At 38.2% G+C, this 20,756-nt stretch overlaps 2 protein-coding genes and 1 long non-coding RNA gene across 6 annotated transcripts in view; 1 reads left to right on the top strand and 2 right to left on the bottom strand.

Annotated features, from left to right (window-relative positions):
* The window catches only part of ano5a (anoctamin 5a), an 805,725-nt gene that overhangs the window by 80,829 nt on the left and 704,140 nt on the right, over window positions 1–20,756 (bottom strand). The gene's annotated exons all lie outside the window — the stretch shown is intronic.
* Window positions 776–17,422, bottom strand: lsm14aa (LSM14A mRNA processing body assembly factor a). 4 transcript variants are annotated; one of them, XM_087310505.1, is made up of 11 exons: window positions 17,182–17,422; window positions 15,160–15,323; window positions 13,064–13,208; window positions 12,847–12,936; window positions 10,084–10,266; window positions 8,397–8,477; window positions 6,413–6,592; window positions 5,168–5,330; window positions 3,275–3,313; window positions 2,975–3,197; window positions 776–1,392 (listed from the first exon to the last, which is right to left on the bottom strand). In XM_087310505.1, the coding sequence occupies exons 1-11, from the start codon at window positions 17,300–17,302 to the stop codon at window positions 1,369–1,371; spliced, it is 1,413 nt and encodes a 470-aa protein (XP_087166631.1). In that variant the 5' UTR covers window positions 17,303–17,422; the 3' UTR covers window positions 776–1,368. The 4 variants fall into 4 exon arrangements, with proteins under 4 accessions (XP_087166631.1, XP_087166632.1, NP_956719.2 ...); XM_087310506.1 differs by lacking the exon at window positions 12,847–12,936; NM_200425.2 differs by lacking the exon at window positions 8,397–8,477 and having other exon boundaries at window positions 17,182–17,403.
* LOC147830948 (uncharacterized) lies at window positions 11,602–19,454 on the top strand. Its single transcript, XR_015526865.1, has 3 exons — window positions 11,602–13,666; window positions 13,901–17,843; window positions 18,210–19,454. It is a non-coding gene; the product is annotated as an uncharacterized LOC147830948 (long non-coding RNA).

Raw genomic sequence — 20,756 nt, 5'->3', positions numbered from 1 at the left:
AAAAGAAACCAACCTAAACCTAACAAAGCAATTGTTCCTCAATCTAAATTAATCGCAAGTACTCACTTCACAAACAAGGTCTAGAAAGGGCAGATGTCAATTTTATTAGATCAATATTAAAATGTGAAGTGTCAGTGGTGAAGCTCCATCAAGGAAAATAACAGTTCTAACCACTAAATATAATCATTCGTCAAATATCTTGTACAATAATCGTAAGTACTCACTTCCGAGCGAGCTTTAGGCTCAGTGTACACAGGCTAGTTTCCCCTGTTTGACTGTGTGTTCAGTCACATTGCAGATTTAACACTATATAAACTAATGGACTGGGAAGTAGTGCTATTGAAAAATTTTAACTATATATTTATATATATATAAATAAAAATAATCGCAAGTACTCATCTCCCAGCAGGCTTTAAGCTCTGCGCAATTGTGTCCATTTCGCTTGACCAGTTTCATGATGTGAATTGTTAACAGCGAAGCTCAGAAAGTGTAAAGAATGCATCAAAGTAACTGCAGCATAGATTTGCGTAGATTCACAGAGTAGCATTATGTTCGTTAGTAAAGATCGGACATTCACACGACAGCAAATGTCTGCTACAAAGAGCTACCGCAAAGTGTACCTCACAACATAATCCACATAATATATAAACATATCGCTGAGGTGACTTCGCATTTGTCGACCACGTCGTGTCATTTTAAATTGTGCCACTTTATATATTCAAAACTTTCCCCGACAACGGCTGCGATTTTCCATTAAATCTAAAATGTCCTTACGTTCAATACTGACACATCTTTATTAGCTTGTCCTGATGAGGAATATCACTATAAACATCATATTTCCAAGTCAGATATACCACGTTTATATATATATTCTTTTAAAAACATCCTTATTTACTACATGAAGCATGACGTCGGGGGCTGTAAAATGAAACTACGTTAGAAAAATATGATACTGAGTTCAAGAGGGTCTATTTTGATGCTAAGCACACTGTAAGATACTTTATAGCAAAACAAGTCAAAAATAAAGCTCATTCAGTGATCGAAATCATCACAATATGTTGTCCTAGCTAATCGGTTAGCTGTAAGCAGCAGTATATCAAATTCGGGTCGAGTATGGAAGTCCTGTAGAAATCATAGTACTTTTGAAACCGTCTGGATATGTTATACTCGCATTAACAATTCAAAGAAATTGCATCAGTTCCACTCCTTTGGAAGAAGAAACGGAGCAGAGGTTTGATTCACATACAGGTTTCAAGCAGTCAAACCCAGTGCTGGTGACAGATTTACAACACGTACGTTTATCTCCTTCTTGAGACCCAAGATGCGGTTCAATGCAAGTCAGGTCTTCCGAGCCACCTCCTGTGATCACTACACGGCAATTTTGTTTTCCTTCTGTAGAAACAGAGAAAATAAAAGGTCAACCATGAAACTATGGAAGCTTACAGAAATATATATTTACATTTTTTAAATCTCCAAATTCTGACAATATTATTGTGAGCTACTATATCAATGCTATACTCTTATTTAGATAATTAAGAATTGTGAATTAAGTTGTTTGCATGACAACAACTACAGCTGTAATGGAAAATAGCAAACGGAAAATCAATTCTGTGATATTCTAGTGTTTAAAAGCACATGGCGCTCTAGATCTGTTTGTTACAGCAGATGGTGCTCTAGGCTAGTTTTTAAACAGCAGATGGTGCTCTAGGCTAGTTTTTAAACAGCAGATGGCGCTCTAGGCTAGTTTTTAAACAGCAGATGGTGCTCTAGGCTAGTTTTTAAACAGCAGATGGCGCTCTAGGCTAGTTTTTAAACAGCAGATGGCGCTCTAGGCTAGTTTTTAAACAGCGATGGCGCTCTAGGCTAGTTTTTTAACAGCAGATGGCGCTCTAGGCTAGTTTTTAAACAGCAGATGGCGCTCTAGGCTAGTTTTTAAACAGCAGATGGTGCTCAAGGTTAGTTTTTAACAGCAGATGGTGCACTAGGCTAGTTTTTAAACAGCAGATGGCGCTCTAGGCTAGTTCTTAAAAGCAGATGGCGCTCTAGGCTAGTTTTTAAAAAGCAGATGGCGCTTTAGATTAGTTTTTAAAAGCAGATGGCGCTCTAGGCTAGTTTTTAAACAGCAGATGGCGCTCTAGGCTAGTTTTTAAACAGCAGATGGCGCTCTAGGCTAGTTTTTAAACAGCAGATGGTGCTCTAGGTTAGTTTTTACCAGCAGACGGCGCTCTAGGCTAGTTTTTAAACAGCAGACGGTGCACTAGGATAGTTTTTAAACATCAGATGGCACCCTAGGCTAGTTTTTAAACAGCATATGGCGCTCTAGGCTAGTTTTTAAAACAGCAGAGGCGATCTTGGCTTGTTTTTAAACCGCAAACATTACTCTAGACAATTTTATAACAGTAGATGGCCCTCTAGGCAAGTTTATAAACAGAAAACGGCGCTTTAGACTAGTTTTTAAACAGCAACAGCACTCTAGGCTAGGTTTTAACAGTAGATGGCACGCCAAGCTAGTTTTTAAACAGCAGACGGCACTCTAGGCTAGTTTGTAACAGCTGAAGGCTAACTTTTAATAGCAAATGGTGCTCTAGGCAAATTTATAAACAGAAGACGGTGCTTTAGGCTAGTTTTTAAACAGCAACAGCACTCTAGGCTAGGTTTTGAACAGCAGATGGTGCTTTAGGTTAGTTTTAAACGGCAGACGGTGCTCTAGGCTAGTTTTTAAATGACAGACGACGTTCTAGGCTAGTTTTTAATAGCAGATGGTGCTCTAGGCTAGTTTTTAAACAACAGAAAGTGCACTAGGCTAGTTTTTAAACTTTACACCCAAATGCTAACAAGAAAGAGCACTTGAAAGTCGACTTGTCACTGGATTAATGTAAACACAGCTCGCGGTGAACAGTCTTGTTATAAAAACTTAATTTAATCAAATTAAAATGAATCCAATCAAAGAATAATTGGACTTGCTCATCATTACCCTGTACTCAAAGTCAGCAAATTCTCTTCCTCCTTGACTTCCTCTGTATCCGCCTCTGAAGCCAGGGTGCGGCCCAAACGAGCCCCGTCCAGCTCCGCGGCCCCGGCCCCCTCTGAATCCCATGCCTCCACGGCCCCTGTACCCTCCGCGGCCCCGCCGTAACGGCAGCCCAAACGTCTCCGCATTCATCCGCCGCTCCTCCGCCCAGGTCTGCCTGTGCTGTCTGAATAACCAGCAAAATTATTATTTCATATACATCACCGAGATTATACACAAACGGAAATTTCTAATGATTCTCACCGGGGGAAAAACGACCCTCCGGACCTCTCGGCTGCCTTCCTGTTTACAATCAGCAACAAGAAAAAGACGATCATTTTGTTAACATTTAACCAAGCGGCAACCTACCGCTCTATGGAAGGTAAATCCTGCCAATTTTAATTAAATCAAATAAACATTGGAAAATAAAATGAAAACCAGATTAACTATTGTATTATAGAACACTACGCAAAACATCTGTCAAAATTTTATTTAAGTTGCCTATTTAACATTTCATTTTCACTGCATTTCTGCATCAAGACTGCCAATATTAAAATGAAAAGCCAAACTGAAAAATAAAATGTAAACACAATTTTTACAAAGCTTGTTCACGCTATAAGTGACATAATTCAAATTAAAATGTATATTTAATTTTTTTTTATTGACACTTTTTATTTCAGTCTTTATTTTCAATTGAATTTTCAACATCAACCTGTATGCACAGCCTATGCTAATCAGTGATAGGGGTGTATTCAAGTGACGTCAAGTGTTTTCAGAGCCCGAGGGCAGAAGCATGGTTTTGATGGATGATGGGACAGCGCAAGTTATTAACGTATATATAACAGAACTAAAATGGCAAAAACTGTTAGCTTTTACGAGAAGCAGCTGTCATAGGTAATGAAGTATTAAGCGTTTTTCCTTAAGAAAAGCACATTTATGCCAAATGCTAGCAGGCATTTGTAGCTCCGCCTTTTTGCCCTTGTTTGGTATCACCCGGTTGGTGCAATTACATGCGTACAAGATTGAGACGATTAGCCACGCCTACTTGTAGTTTCTTTTGCCTTCTTCCGAAACCTATGGGTGACGTCACTGACACTACGTCCATATCTCTTACAGTCTGTGGATTTAACACAATGGATGCACAATACTGGAAAAATCTGAGATATTTTCCGTAAAGTAAAAAAAAAATAAAATAAAAAAAAAAAGTAAAAAAAAAAAAAGTTAAATATATGCGATATTTTACTTATTTGCGATACACCAGCCTGATCCCACGAAAAAACTTAAGTATTTTTCGTTTTGCCATTTTCGATTTAAAAAAGGAGGCGTGGCACCTAACCTCACCCCTAAACCCAACCGTCATTGGGTGATGAGCAAATCGTACTAAATTGTACGAATTAGATTGTACGAATTCATACGAATCAGCCACTAAATCAAAAAGTTACGAATTGCCGTGAGATTGTGTTGGATATACAGTATATTAAGATATGGGCATGGTGGTTAAGTCGTTAGCACTGAGGCCTCACAGCAATAAGGTTGCTGGTTCGAGTCCCGGCAGGGCCATTTCTGTGTGGAGTTTGCATGTTCTCCGTGTCAGCGTGGGCTTCAGCTCTAAACATCTCAAGTCATTCATTATGTCATACTGCAAATTAAGCCTTTCGTGTGGAAACAAGAACTAGGGATGCATCACATTTTGACCCCAAAACTGCATTTTCGGTTTCCAGACGACAGAGAAACATAGCCGAAAATATTTTACTTTCAAAAACTGTGGCTATTTTACTAACTTTCAAAAAGTTTAACAAAATGACATCAAATCCCTTAAAATAATCATTACTACAAAACATTTTCAGTTTTCACCCAAGTGCATCCAGAACTGTCATTCAGAACAGTGCACTCCTAACAAAAACACAATGTTTTTTAATGCGTCTCTTAAAATGCAAATGAGCTGCTGCTGTTCCCACCCCTTAACCAGAGGAGGGCATCTTGTGCCTCAGTTACTCAAACAAAAAATCTGCCCATGTACATCTAACTAACACAGAGAATATCACTGTTTTAAGTGTGTTTTGCAACTGTGCAGATCTTTTTCATGTCCAAACAGCAACATTACTTACTGAAGCGTATAAACAAAACACCATGTCCCACATCTAAATGTGCTCTGACCTGGTATCATCACAGGAGATGTTGTCAAAGAATGATTTGGTTTTATCATAGTAGCAGTTTGGCCCGAGAGGATCCTCCTCGTCAGCGTTTCCTTCACTGTTCTGAGTGTCGACGCCAGAATCTGCCTTATCCTCTCCATTCAAAGCTTTCTCCGGCTTCTCATCTGAACACAGAATGAAAACATACACAGCTAATGAGTCGGTTCACCACAAATGCTTAAGGTTAAAGTCTTCTGCAGATCTAATGATACTTCAGAGACAATACAATTATAGAACTACATATATAGACGCACTTAAAAACAAAAAAAACATGCACTAATAATAAATAAACGGCTGCAATACATGGAACAGCCACTGGTGTCGCCAATAACAAAGCTTTGGGTTCAACAGAGGAAAGAAACCACTTTGGAAAAAGTGAAAGAGGAGTAAACGATGACAACACCCTGTCCCTTTAACCCTTGTGTACTGCTAAAATTTGCAAGCCTCAAGTTATGTTGGGGGGTGTTTTGCCCCATTGACTTCCATTATAATGACATTTTTTGATTGCAATGCCCTGACAGCATATAATCATGCATCCTTGATTCCCGTTGCTAGTTTTCCCTGTTGGGAAGAGGTACATTGTGTAATGTTTACTGCTGATCATCAGATGTCAGCATTAACCCTTTAGAAAGGCCTGTGCAAACAAGGTTATGGCTTTTATATGGAGTAAAACAGCAGATTATAGTGTGTGCAGAAATACACTTACTGTGTTTCTGAGAGGCTAATTGGGATTTTCTGATTCATCAAAGGCCTCTCACATACACTAAAGCACACATGCACTATACTCTATACTCCAGCTTTTTTTGCACTGCATCTGATGATCAACAATAAACCTTTTTGGGAAGTTTTCCCTTTTCCCAACAGGGAAAAACCCCCAACAGTCAAGAATGCATGATTATATGCTGTTATGGCTATGCAAAGTCAAGGGGGCAAAAACAGCCCCCAACATAACGAAAGCATAGTCAATTTGCCCAGAGTGTATTGTCGAGTTAACAAACTTTAAATAAGTTAAAGTATTTGTTTAAAATGTGGGTCAAAATAAGATTTGTGACCAAAAATCATTCCATTTGTTGAAATCGTGGCCATATTAAGACTCAAAACCCCTCCAGAGTGGATGAAAACCTCCCCAACAGCCATACATGTCTTAGTACCCATGTTCCCTTCATGTATATCTGTATTATTTGCACATCTAGTCCTCTGTTTGCACCTTTCAGCTTGAGTTTGCTCTGGAACTCTTTGTCGATCTCTTCTTTGTTGAACTGAGCATTGGCGCTCTCAAAGTCAAAGTCCTTCTCAAACTTCATGGGTCCTTCTCTGCGTACGGGGAACCGACCCCGACCGCGGTGAGCTCCAGCGCGGCCACGCCGAGCAGCAGGAGGACCACCAGCTGGAAACCCAACACAAACACACACTGTTAGTGGACAATTAAACATTACAATATATACACATACACATTTGAAGTCAGAATTTTTAGCCCTCCTATGCATTTTTTTTTATATTTCCCAAATGATGTTGAACAGATTCAGGAATTTCTCACAGTATTTCCTAATGTTTTTTCTTCTGGAGAAAGTCTTATTTGCTTTATTTCGGCTAGAATAAAAGCAGTTTTTAATTGTTTAACTCACTTTAAGGTCAATATTATTAGCCCCCTTATGCAATATTAGTTTTGGATTGTCTCCAGAACAAACCACTGTTATACAATGACTTGCCTAATTACCCCTACTTTACCCTAATTACCCTAGTTACCCTAATTAACCTAGTTAAGCCTTTAAAATGTCACTTTAAGCTGAATACTAGTGTCTTGAACAATATCTAGTCTTATATTATGTGCTGTCATCATGACAGAGAAAAGAAATCAGTTATTAGAAATGAGTTATTAAAACTATTATGATTAGAAATGTTGAACAGAAATTGGGGTGAAAATATATACAGGGGTGCTAATAATTCTGACTTCAACTGTATATTTCTAAAGAGCAAACAGAAGCAAATTTATCAATCATTGCAAAAGGAAAATACTCAAAGATGCATGCCGTGTGACATTCAGCAGCTAGCACAATACTTTTTATATATATTTTTGAAGCATCTGAAACATGCTTTAACTTCTATTGCAGTATAACGCTGTTAACATGCACACAATGCCACACATTAGGATTTGTGTTATAGTGTAGATTCAGTTTGGCTTATAATACATATTATACACCCAGCGGCTTTGTTACTTTATTAGGTACAGCTGGTTAACTGCTCGTTAACGCTAATCAGCCAATCACATGGCAGCCGCTCAATGCATGTGGGCATGTAGACTTGGGCTGCGTCCGAAACCGCATACTTACATTCTATAAAGAACGCTAAAATCAGTATGTGAGCCGAGTAGTATGTACGAATTCATAGAATTCGAAAATCAGTATGCGAGAAGTACCCGGACGACTTACTACTTCCGGCAAGATTCTGGAGTGCGCATCCCATGCATGCTGCGCTATCCCATAATGCTCCATAAGAGAATTCATGAAGGGAGTGAAACGACGCAACTGACGCAGATAAGTCACGTGACCATGACAAAGTAGTATATACTACTATATTATAATAATAACAATAGTAGTTAGCAGTAGCAATATATGAATAAGTAAAATATAATAATATTATAAGTATAATATAAAAAATATATAAGAATAAATTATAATAATAAAAACAACAACAATAGTAGTAATAATAACAATAGTAATAATAATATTATAATTATCAACAATAGTATAATAATAATAACAACAAATACTATTAATACAAATTGATATATTATTAACAATAGCAGTAGCAGTTATAATAATAATAATATTATTATTATTAATAGTAATAATAATAATTATTAACAATAATGTGATTTTTTTTACCTTTTTCTTGCATTTTAGTACATAAACATTTCTAAATATTACATATTTTAGTACATATGCACTTACTATATTTATACTATAATATAAACTTAATTCAATATATTATGCATTTGATTTCGGAGTGAAGCATCCCCTCATGGACTAGATTTGCATGAGATTCCCTCCTTAAGTCCTCTACTATGAAAGCAGACGGCTAAACGGCAGTGTGTGGATGCATGTGAGAAACAGATGGAGGAAGCTCTTAGAAAGATCATGCAGTTTCAGCACACAACTGCAGAGAGAGGCTTATGGGCAGAGGTGTTTAACCTGCGAGCCGTTTAGAGGCATCTTTGCTTCCTCCTCTGGACTGACTGGACTCTGGTGCGCTCACTGTTGGGACATCAGTGCCTGGGAGAGACCAGCTCTTTAGGACTGAGACACATCATCAAACCCCTACAGCAGATCTGGGTTTAATACTCAGTGTTCAGAAGAGGGTCTTGTTATTACTCCTCTCCCATGAGCATTCACACCAACCAACTATGGTTTAATTGATGCGTGGATTAAAGTGAAAAAGTAGCAAGTGGGAAAAATATATATATTCTCTGAATTTATTTTTGGGTCACATTTACTTTATTTAAATAACTGAGGCCACTATAATTTAAAGAAGAGATGTTTTGACCTTTGATGCAAAAATCAACATTTGGAAGCTGTTTGGACCAAATTGTGTGCACTCTGTTTCAAGGGCCAAAGGGAAGAGATAGGGGTACAAGAACAAAATTTGGATTTGGCCTAAATATTGTAATGTATTGTTGATCCACTAAATATAATGACTAATACAACTTTACAGTAAAATGTTACCATATATATGCAGGTAAAGCATGTTGTATTCTTTTCTTTTAAAGTGTTTGCTGCGCACTATTAATCCATTGCTTTAAACCTTCAAGCCTGAACAAGTTCGACCCTCGCATGAGCAAGGCAGGCAGTTCTGTACAACACAAAATGTAATGTGAAAAGTAACAAAGTAACACAAAAAGAAACAAAGAGTAACGCAAAACATAACATGAAAAGTAATGCAAAGTAACACAAGTTACATGAAAAATAACACGAATAGTATTAAGTAAAAAAAGTAACATGAAAAGTAACGCAAAAAGTAATGCAAAAAGTAATGCAAAAAGTAACGCAAAAAGTAATGCAAAAAGTAACATGAAAAGTAACGCAAAAAGTAATGCAAAAAGTAACGCAAAAAGTAACATGAAAAGTAACGCAAAAAGTAATGCAAAAAGTAACGCAAAAAGTAACATGAAAAGTAATGCGAAAAAGTAAAAAGTAACATAAGTAACACGAAAAGTAACGCAAAAATTAACACGAAAACACAAGTAACATGAAAAGTAATGCAAAAAGTAACACGAAAAGTAACACGAAAAGTAACGCAAAAAGTAACACGAAAAGTAACGCAAAAAGTAACACGAAAAGTAACACGAAAAGTAACGCAAAAAGTAACACGAAAAGTAACGCAAAAAGTAACGCAAAAAGTAACACGAAAAGTAACGCAAAAAGTAACACGAAAAGTAACGCAAAAAGTAACATGAAAAGTAATGCAAAAAATAACACAAAAAGTAACAAGTAACATGAAAATAACACGAAAAGTAACGCAAGTAACACAAAGTAACGTAAAAAGTACAACAAAAAAATAACACAAAAAGTAATGCAAAAAGTAAAACGAAAAGTAACCCAAAACAACGAAAAGTAAAACGAAAAGTTACGTGAAAAGTAACACAAAAAGTAACATGAAAAGTAACAAAAAAGTAATGGAAAAAGTAACACGAAAAGTAAAACGAAAGGTTACGTGAAAAGTAACCCAAAACCACGAAAAGTAATGCGAAAAGTTACGTGAAAAGTAACTCAACTAGTTACTTTTTGGGAGAGTAACTTAATATTGTAACGCATTACTTTCAAAGGTAACTTTACCCAACAAGTCTATGGCAAGTCTAGAAGCATTTGGAGTTTTCCTCACCTCTGGTTTGCTCCGTCAGATCCACATGTTTCTGTGTGTTGGTGGAGGCCACGCGAGTGGAAACAGGACTCTTGCGGCCCAATCCTGGCGCAGCAAGGGTGGAGGAGACCACAGGGGCTGATGGGACGGCAGACTCCACTGGTGGGCTTTTCCTGAGAGAGTCGAGAGCCGGACTGGTGCTCCCTGCCATAAACACATGCAAGATGATCACTGATGCAACCCGACCAAATATAATAATACCTGAAGTCAATCTGATGAGGGGAAATCAGAGCTGGCTGGAATACAAAAACCTTGTGAATGAGCTATATATGCACAGCTGGAATTTTCAGCCAATCATAAACTTCCGGTGAAAGGTTTTTGCGAATATCTTTAATTTCATATGGCTGCTTTTACAGCATGTATGTTTTAATGTAACTAAAATACAATCAGTAAATATATTTAAGCATTCATTTAGTTATTGATGAAAAGCTGTTTAAACACAAGAGCCGTCAGTGGCAGCAGGCGAGCACTGCATTCATCTCTATTGAAAATACCAGGGTAAAATAAATGTCAATATTTTAAAGACATGGTGCAGAACAATGGAAGTTAATGCAGTGCTTCTTGTACAGTCCGAGACCCACTTTATATCGTATATCAATCAGTTAATTAAGACCACGCATTTTTAAAGAAATCAGATCTGGCGATTTTGTAATGGTGTGACAGTTCACCGGAGGCACGTAGGCTGGCTGAAAGTTAAGTCTGTGTGCATATAGCTCATTTGTGTTATTGAATTAATGAGTGAATAAACCACAGCAGTCACACACCAAACTATAATTAAAGGAATCTCAGAGCAGAATTTCCACAGAAAGAGTGACCACGTACACACAGCATCAGCACACGCAGATCAGGAGCCAAGACCAAACCCAATGGCGGAGCGCTCAGGACTGAAGAGTTGTGTTTTTTAAGTAATCCTGAAGATACTAGAGGTTTTACACCGGGTAGTAATAGGAACTGCATTATAGGGCTGTGGGATTTGGAGAGGAATGGGCTGGGGCAGAATTGCAATTTCTCTGATTGATATTGTGACTTTGATTTTATTTTTAATTTAATAACGCATACAGTAGTCATTATATAATAATAATAATAATAATGATGATGATGATGATGGTTTAAATAAATCAGAGCGAGAGAGGCCGAGTATTGGCGAGTAAGATAGACCGAGTGGACACGAGAGAAGCCGAGTATAGGTGCGCGAGAGACTGAGTGGACGCAAGAAAGGCCGCAAGTATTGGCACACGAGAGAGGCCCCTCTGTGTTCGCCTGACTTTTGTCCACTCTGGCGCCTCATAAAACCGTCTTCTTTCATCTGAGAAATATCGCTAAGTTACGAAGTATGCTATCCATCTCAGATGCAGAAAAGCTAGTCCATGCTTTTATGACCTCTAGGCTGGATTACTGTAATATTCTGTTCGCTGGTTGCCCAGCATCCTCTATTAATAAATTTCAGCAAAACATATATATATATATATTTTTTTTTTTATCTGTTTATACTTCGAAGAAACCTTTGTAAATGTGGCTAGATTTCAGCAGTGTTAGACAGTCACTTTGGCTGGGTGAAAATAATTTTTTAATTGTTAGTTCTGGATCGTCACTAATGGTGAGAATTTTAGTTTATAATCATTTGTCAATATGCGCGTAAATGTGCTCTTAGAGTCGAGAAGCAGCACGTGCAAAAGTAAGCAGATGAATACTGAGTGAGAGGATTATCGCGCTTATAGTGAGATACAGGCACGCTCCCATTACCTTGCACGAAGCAACCATACCTGGAAACGCAACTGGTTCGATTTAAAACAGACTGGACAATAAGCGATGTTCAAGCACCCACAGTCCTGCTGCTTTCAAGAGCTCCTACTTCATAAACAGCAGCACACAGTGTTTTTTACCTGCTTTCTTGCTTACAGTAATTTTTGCTTTAACAGGAGATTACTCTCCATTAATTTATAGTTAACTGGTTTTAGATACATGACAATCGTGTTTTTTAAATCTCAAATTTTTGTTCAATAAAAAGTGTGTGTGCAGCTATATTTTGCTTATTTAAAATTGGTGGCAAGGAAATAATTAGTTTGGTGTGACCAAAGAATAATCTGGCAAATCCTTAGGTGTTGAGCCCTCAAAAGTCCTGTGAAATAACGAACTGCAATGTGACATTATGAAACCAAAACCCATTTGCTAATGCTCATTCACAACACACAAAAAGTGAAATGAACGAGGAGGCATGTGGACATCACACAATTTAAATCAAGTCATTTTAGCATGTCAAAGTCAATTTAATGCATATAAAAATATTCTCTCAAAAACAAACATGTGGCTAGTAAAAATGGCAAGTGGCTATTAACGTTGGAAAACTACTAGCCACAATGCCCTGGTGATACGTTATCAAGATATAAGATGACTTACATTGTGATATGAGGTTTGATATGGCCCAGTTCTCCCTTCATTTAAACAAAGCATGTATTCCCAATGGTTCTCAGTGTGTACGTGGCCACAAGATACATTATTTTGAAAACTATTAGACCCTTCATTTCCCCTCCACATGCAGGTGCCTCAGAACGCCCTCGAAAAGTGAGAAGTGAATTGTTACTCATGAAAATTTCAAAACACAGATGTGAGAGACCGCCGAACTCCTGCTGAGTGTTGAAGAGGTCTTTAATTTCCCGGTGATCAATTTTGATTTGTAGTTAGATTAATACAGGTCATTTTCTGGCTCCCGGAGAGCGGTTTTACCTTCTGCTATGAACCCACACAGATTGTCACTGATGAAAGCAGAGGAAATGGCACTGCCAGTTTCACTACCAAACAATCCCAAAGCACTTCCTGTGTGGAAAGGAAGAGCAGGTGCGCACACATCAGGCGTGCTACAGGATCAGATATGGACCCAAATATCCGCTTCTGCTCCTCAGTTTAGTTTGAGCTGAAATACCTCTTGTGAAAGACGACTTACCGACTCCAACGGTGCCGAACTGTGGTGAGACCAGCGGGGAAGGGTTGAACTGGGTGTATGGTGCGACTGGCGGACGGTTGAACAGCCCGTAGGAGTTTCCAGACTGGAAGGATGATGGAGGAGCAGTGGAAGATCCCAAAGAGGACTAACGGAGGAAGACAAAAATAAAACATGATCAAGTCACTGCAGAAAAACAACACCAGAGGGTGGGAATCTTCTGAGCACTTCACAATCCGATCTGATTCCTGGGATCATGATACGATTGCAAAACGATTCTTAACCTACATCAGGCACGTGCACACATAGGGCTCAACCAGTGCAGTGCACATGCCCTTTTTAGTCTTGGATAGAAAGTGCCCTTCCAAAATGATCTATAGTGCCCCCGCGACAACCCCCATTTGTTGTACTGCGCCTTTAAGGCTAGACCTCCCCACCCACCGTTTCTACGTGCACATGCACAGTTTAAAACATTTTAAACTTGTGAAACTCACTCTTCTTGATCACATTTGATGATGATTGATGATCCTAACAAACTGAACAGACCTTTTATTCCCGGTTGCTTTGCGCACGTGTAACGGAGGCCAGCTAGTGTGTACTGTGCAGGTAAACCTCACTCCTCTGACCTCTAAAGGTGCTCTAGCGACAGATGCTAGAGGCTATGGTCTTTAGCCTCCTTGTTAGAGCAACCGACTCCCATGTGGAAGTTCGCCGGTTCAAATTCAGCTCGGAGCCGGTTGGGCGGTGTAGGACCGGCGGGGTTATATTAGTGCCGTGACCCGGATGGGAGTGATTCAGGGGGGTGAGTGTAACGGAGGCCAGCTAGTGTGTACTGTGCAGGTAAACCTCACTCCTCTGACCTCTAAAGGTGCTCTAGTGACAGGCGCTAGAGGCCATGGTTTTTAGCCTCCTTGTTAGAGCAACCGACTCCCATGCGAAAGGTTGCCGGTTCGATCCCAGCTCGGAGCAGGTTGGGCGGTGTAGGACCAGCGGGGTTACACACGTCTTGTTGATATGATTATACACGTGACTGCCGGGACATGTTAATACGCGCAGCTGTCAATCAATTCGGTGGGCGGGGGGACCGCACTCCTCCATCAAGTTGCGGCTGATCTGAAAACCGCCCCAATTTGGTCCACCGTTTTTATGTTGTTAAATTAAATAAAAGTAAAAAAGGACTGGGTGTGTTTATATCACCTCAATATGATGGTCTACACACTATATGTACATACATGCATGCCCAAAGAGCTTGAAAAGGAGATTTCACCATAGGTGTTCTTTAAATAAACAGTGCTTCACAGTTTTAGGCGAGTCTAACAGTGTTCAGGTAGACAATTTTTAAAAATCAAATGTAAAATGACATGATCTTCACTGTATAAATCATTCAAAAATACTTCTTTTTATTAAAACTTACAAACAGCACTGCTTTTTTGTGTCTAAATGCTTTAAACTTCTAAAATTCTCATAATCAATAGGCTTAAACTCCACAAAGCTGATGTGTTCTATAATCCCAAATCAAAATTGCACATACTGTGATGTGACTATTGTTGCATTGCGATATCGATGGTGAAAGAATATAATGTGCAGCCCAACTATCAACACTATTTCTGTTCAGAGCTTGTGCCCACTGAGGCCTCATTTGAACTCCGAATCGATTCTGAACACTTGATAATTGATTCAAAATTGTTAGACAAATAAAATCGCGATGCATCAAATTGTTCAACTACAAACAGTTCATAGACAACTAAATCAGGGTTTCATTGACATCTCATATGGTCCAACCCATAACTATAATCGTGTCCGACTTCAAATCTAAAGCCGTTGTCACATTAGATGATTAGACAATGATAAAGTGAGCGATTGCTCCATATTTTACACTTCTGTAAAGAGAGGTCAGGGTTTTGGTCTTCTATTTGGTCTATTGGTGATGCGATTTCACAGGTCAGAATTTACCAAGCTTGAACTTTGGAAAGCATCCACATGCTTATGAATGGAAGTCAATAGGGTGAAAAGTACATTACAGTCAACATACATCCCCTAGAAGCACATCCTGCACACTGTTTTTTATAATGTGCAAGAATTATCTTCTGAGTCTGTACCTGAACAATGGCCGGGTCCTGAGGCAGAGAGCATGTCGGTTTTGGTGGTTCACAGACAGTCAAGTCCTTGATGTCACTTCCTCTGAATATAATATACTCAAAGGTCTCATCTCGAGGTGCGATGGGCCGGTCGGTGGGACGGTCCTCAGTGCCAAAGGAACGCACTGCAACAACAACAACAACTCAAATCAACTCTCATTCTGCTAATTAACAATAAATTAGCAGCCTTCCTCTGAGATTTGACTCTAATCTTATTAAAATGGGAACGCTTTTGCACGGTAAGTAATCCGGTTGTTAGGTTTGACGTCATGCATCTTGTAAACAAAACTGAGATGATGTAAACTCTGTGTGCCGCTTTATCTGAGCTTTATCTCCTCACTGTGGCCTCTGAATTGTTTGGATTGGGTTTTATCAGAGCTACAAATGAATAACGCACGTACAAGTGATTATATCAGATAAAATCACAATTATTAGCCCTTCCAAAGGATGTGTAATGGGGAGAAGCTTTCTTTTTAACATATTTTTAACCAGCTTATTTCTAATAATGAATTTGGTTCGTCTTTGGCATGATGACAGTACTTCATATTTTACAAGATACTAGGGTTGGGCGATGTCGACCAACTTGGCATCGTACGTTGTCTAATGTGAAAGATCGCGATGGCCGATGGAATAGTCGTTGGCGGTGAATTAAAGGTGCAGAGGGTGATTGTCTTCAGAAGCATGTGTTGTTGTGCTGGTTGAAAGTCTCTTCACAGTCTAATAGTAATGATTACAGTAAATGATCTAAATGTGTTTATATATTTTGGGTAAGGCATAAAACTAAAAAGTGTTCATCCAATTAAATAGAGTCGGGAGACATCTCTCATAACTCCGATAAGTAGGTGAAACTGTCTGTCAGCAAATGCAGATTTCAACAACTGCGCAGCCGTTTGTACGCAGCTCCGCCGACCGCCGCACGTTCACAAGAGAGGACGCGCGCGCGCAATCAGTGAAAACCTGCTTAATCAAAACTTTTTAAAAACCTGAATCAATATTGGAGGTTTTTAATTGTGCTTTTCTTGAACATTTGGGTTTGAGACTTTGTTTTATTTTCTTAATCTATTTTGAAACATTTAGGTGTTAAATTTAATGTCTATATTCTGAAATAAAACCTTTCTTGGTGTTCTACATTCACTATGAGATTCACTATAAAATACTTAAGTACTTGTAAAATCAGATACTTTAATACTTTTACTCAAGTCTTAGTAGAATTGGTGACTTGTAACGTGTAATGGAGTAATTTATACAGTAAGGTATCTGTACTTTTTCTCAAGTATGGTTTTCAGGTACTCTTTACACCCCTGCCCATTGGATGTTTAAATTACCTTTAAGTTTATCTAAATTGTGAACATAAAGCAATCGCTGTAGTAAAAGCAACTAAAGGCTACTTCAGATTTGAAATAAGGGCAGATTTCTTTGTCAATAGTCCTACAGTAAGCATCTTATAATAATAATAAACTATCTGACTGATAAAATACATCCATCTAAGTTAATAAAAAATGTACTTAAATTGGCCTATTAAAATATTTCAAAGAAAGCACATATTGATCTAAAAGTACCACAGAGTAGATAACGCAGTATGTTTTACAAACAAATGTTGTATTAGAGAATAAACAAACTGTTATTTGACCGTTTACTATATTTTCTTTGCTAATTTAGCAGAAAATACAAGTTTGTGTCAGAATCCTAACGTTATATTAAAATATACCCGCGTATATGCACTTTTCGTCAAACCTTTCAGCGTATTATTTATAATAACCATATCTATATAAAGTGAATATAGTATACAAAAAAGTAACACGCTTTTGAAGCCTCAAACCGCACGAGTACACAAATGCTGACTACATAGTGCGCGTGCTACAATTTGAAACACGGCCCAGTGTGAATAACACGTAATACTGACTCACAACATGAACTAAAGCTCAAACTGAGAGTGTGTTAGTGTCTGGAGTGTGTTTTTGAGTGTTTCTGTGCGTTTCTGACCTTTAGCGAGCGCGACGGTGGAGTTTTCAGTGTCGATGGTGTACAAAATGCCTTCATAACGGATCTCCGCTTTACTGATCAGGCTGATTTTACTGCCGATATACGGCGTGCCACCGCTCATCGTCGCGCTTTCACCTCGAATAAACCGGGAGAGAAAAATGAGATTTCGGTGGAAGGAAAATATCCACACTTCACAGCATAAACAAACCACTGCGACTGCGATTGTGTGTGTGTGTTCGCTAATAAAACATGGCCGCCTGCATTTTCAGGCCGTCGGGCGGAAGTGACGTTTGACCGCCGTCATTTGGTCTACGTCAGGGTTTTCCCAAAGTTCATGTCATAAACTGTTTTATGTGGTACTTTACATTAGAAATATGTTCATCAATTGTGCAGAATTGTGACTTTAGAGCTCAGAATAGTGAACATATATCAAAATTGTGACTTTATAACTGAATTCTTTCTTTATAGCTCATAGTTGCGACCTTATATCTCATTATTGCTACTATAACTCAGAATTTTGGCTTAATAGCTCATAATAGTGACTTTATAACTCAGAATAGTGACTTTATATCTCAGAATAGTGAATTTATAACTGAATTCTAACTTTAAAACTCACCATTGTGACTTAATAACTCACAATAGTGACTTTACATATCAGAATAGTGACTTTATATATCTTTATATATCAGAATAGTGAATTTATATATCAGAATAGTGACTTTATATATCAGAATAGTGACTATAACTCACAATAGTGACTTTATAACTCACAATAGTGACTTTATATATCAGAATAGTGACTTTATAACTCACAATAATGACTTTATAACTCACAATAGTGACTTTATATATCAGAATAGTGACTTTACATATCAGAATAGTGACTTTATAACTCACAATAATGACTTTATAACTCACAATAGTGACTTTATATATCAGAATAGTGACTTTACATATCAGAATAGTGACTTTATAACTCACAATAGTGACTTTACATATCAGAATAGTGACTTTATAACTCACAATAGTGACTTTACATATCAGAATAGTGACTTTATAACTCACAATAGTGACTTTATATATCAGAATAGTGACTATAACTCACAATAGTGACTTTATAACTTACAAATGTGACTTTATATCTCATAATTGCGACTATAACGCAGAATTGTGACTTAATAGCTCATAATAGTGACTTTTTAACTCAGAATAGTGACTTTATAACTCACAGTTGTGACCTTATATCTCATAATAGTGACTTTATAACTGAATTATTACTTTAAAACTCACAATAGTGGCTTTATAACTCAGAATAGTGACTTTATAATTCACAAATGTGACCTTATATCTCATAATTGCGACTATAACTCAGAATTGTGACTTTATATCTTTGAATAGTGACTTTATTACTCAGAATAGTGACTTTATACCTCACAATTGCGACTATAACACAGAATTGTGACTAATTAACTCACAATAGTGGCTTTATAACTCATAATAGCGACTTTAAAACTCACAAATGTGACCTTATATCTCATAATTGCGACTATAACTCAGAATTGTGACTTTATAACTCAGAATTGTGACTTTATAACTCACAGTTGTGACTATAGCTCAGAATAGCTCTATTGGATTGAGAACTGGGGACTGTGAAGGCCATTTGAGTACAGTGAACGCATTGTCATGTTCAAACCAGTCTGAGATGATTTGCGCTTTATGACATGGTGCGTTATCCTGCTGGAAGTAGCCATCAGAAGATGGTGGTCATAAAGGGATGGACATGGCCAGCAACAGGTAGGCTGTGGTATCGACACGATGCTCGATTGGTACTAATGAGCCCAAAGTGTGCCAAGAAAATCTCCCCCACACCATTACACCACCACCACCAGCCTGAACCGCTGATACAAGGCAGGATGGATCCATGCTTTCATGTTGTTGATGCCAAATTCTGACCCGACCATCCGAATGTGTCAGCAGAAATGGAGACTCATCAGAGCAGGCAACGTTTCTCCAATCTTCTATTGTCCAGTTTTGGTGAGTCTGTGTGAATTGTAGCCTCAGTTTCCTGTTCTTAGCTGACAGGAGCGGCACCCGGTGTGCTCTTCTGCTGCTGTAGCCCATCCGCCTCAAGGTTGGACGTGTTGTGTGTTCAGAGATGCTCTTCTGCAGACCTCGGTTGTAACGAGTGCTTATTTGACTTACTGTTGCTTTTCCATTAAAAGATCTATTTTTTTAACACATTTTTCTCCAATTGTCACTCAATACCTTTGTAATCACTTAAAAACTTATTTTACAGAATTTTAAAATAGGAATAGAATCATGCAAAAGTATTGTAATGAGATGTGCACAATGTTTGGTAACATTAGTAAAATGTCTGCATGCACACTCTGCATATGCAGGACTTTTGCCAGCTCACATGCGTGGTGGAAAGCAAACGCCAAAAGGTGCAGATATCAATAATGAAACTGTATTTATCAGAAAATGCTTACCAAATGTTTATTAAAATGCCTTACGTTCAGTTCACAACACCTATAGTTTAGTTTTACCAGTTATTATATATTAGATTAGTGTCTTTAAGCATAAGCTTTTAAATGATGATTCATGTTTTAATATGGACATTCTTCATAAAATTACTTTGCCTTTCCAGTCATATCTATCCTCATAGATTTTTTGATAAAGGAGGAGTTGTCCAACACCTATGTACCTTTTAAACGAGATCAATTATATACCTTCATTTCAGTTGTGCCATAAAGAATACAGAACAGCATCATAAGAGGTCTTTTCTGTACTATAAGGTTTAAGATCATTATTTGTACCACCGTTTACCTTTTTTGTCTCAGAGTGTAGTAAGTAACTGATATAATATGCCATGATCATTGTTTATCATCATGCATGAGTCGATGCAGAAACATTTTCAGAGTTTAGTTTAAACCAGGGGTGGCCAGCCCTGTTCCTGGAGATCTACCTTCCTGCAGATTTCAGTGGCTACCCATTTTAAACACACCTGAACCAATTAATTAGGAACTGAACACCACGTGATAATTACAGGCAGGTGTGTTTCATAAGGGTTGCAACTGAAATCTGCAAGAAGGTGGCTCTCCAGGAACAGGGCTGGCCACCCCTGGTCTAAATGCTCAGTAATGAGTGTGAATGAACAGTAGAGGGCAGTAGAGGATCTGTCAAAACTCTGTACACAATGAAGACACAGACCGCCCTCTAATGGACATTCGATCATTCACGAGCCAACAAATACACCCAAAACTGACTTCTGCTGCTTGTTCAAGCTACTTATTTAAAATGAGTTGCAACAACACAACTCTTAAGCTAATTGTTTTATGTTCAATTCACTTTTCACATTTGTAAAAACAATTCAGTTAATTTGTTTTGGGGGCAACATGAAGGAATTATGTGGAACCAGAGATTGTTTAAGTGTACGTCCTGTATTCATTCATTCATCTTCCTTCGGCTTAGTCCCTTAGAGGTCGCCACAGCGGAGTGAACTGCCAACTATTCCAGCATATGTTTTACACAGCGGATGCCCTTCCAGCCGCAACCCAGTACTGGGAAACATCCAT

Source organism: Danio rerio, chromosome 25 (assembly GCF_052040795.2).
Source record: "Danio rerio strain M-AB ecotype USA chromosome 25, GRCz13ab, whole genome shotgun sequence".
Lineage (NCBI taxonomy): Eukaryota > Metazoa > Chordata > Actinopteri > Cypriniformes > Danionidae > Danio > Danio rerio.
Note: the sequence above shows the minus strand (reverse complement) of the source record. Positions and strands in the feature narration are given on the sequence as shown.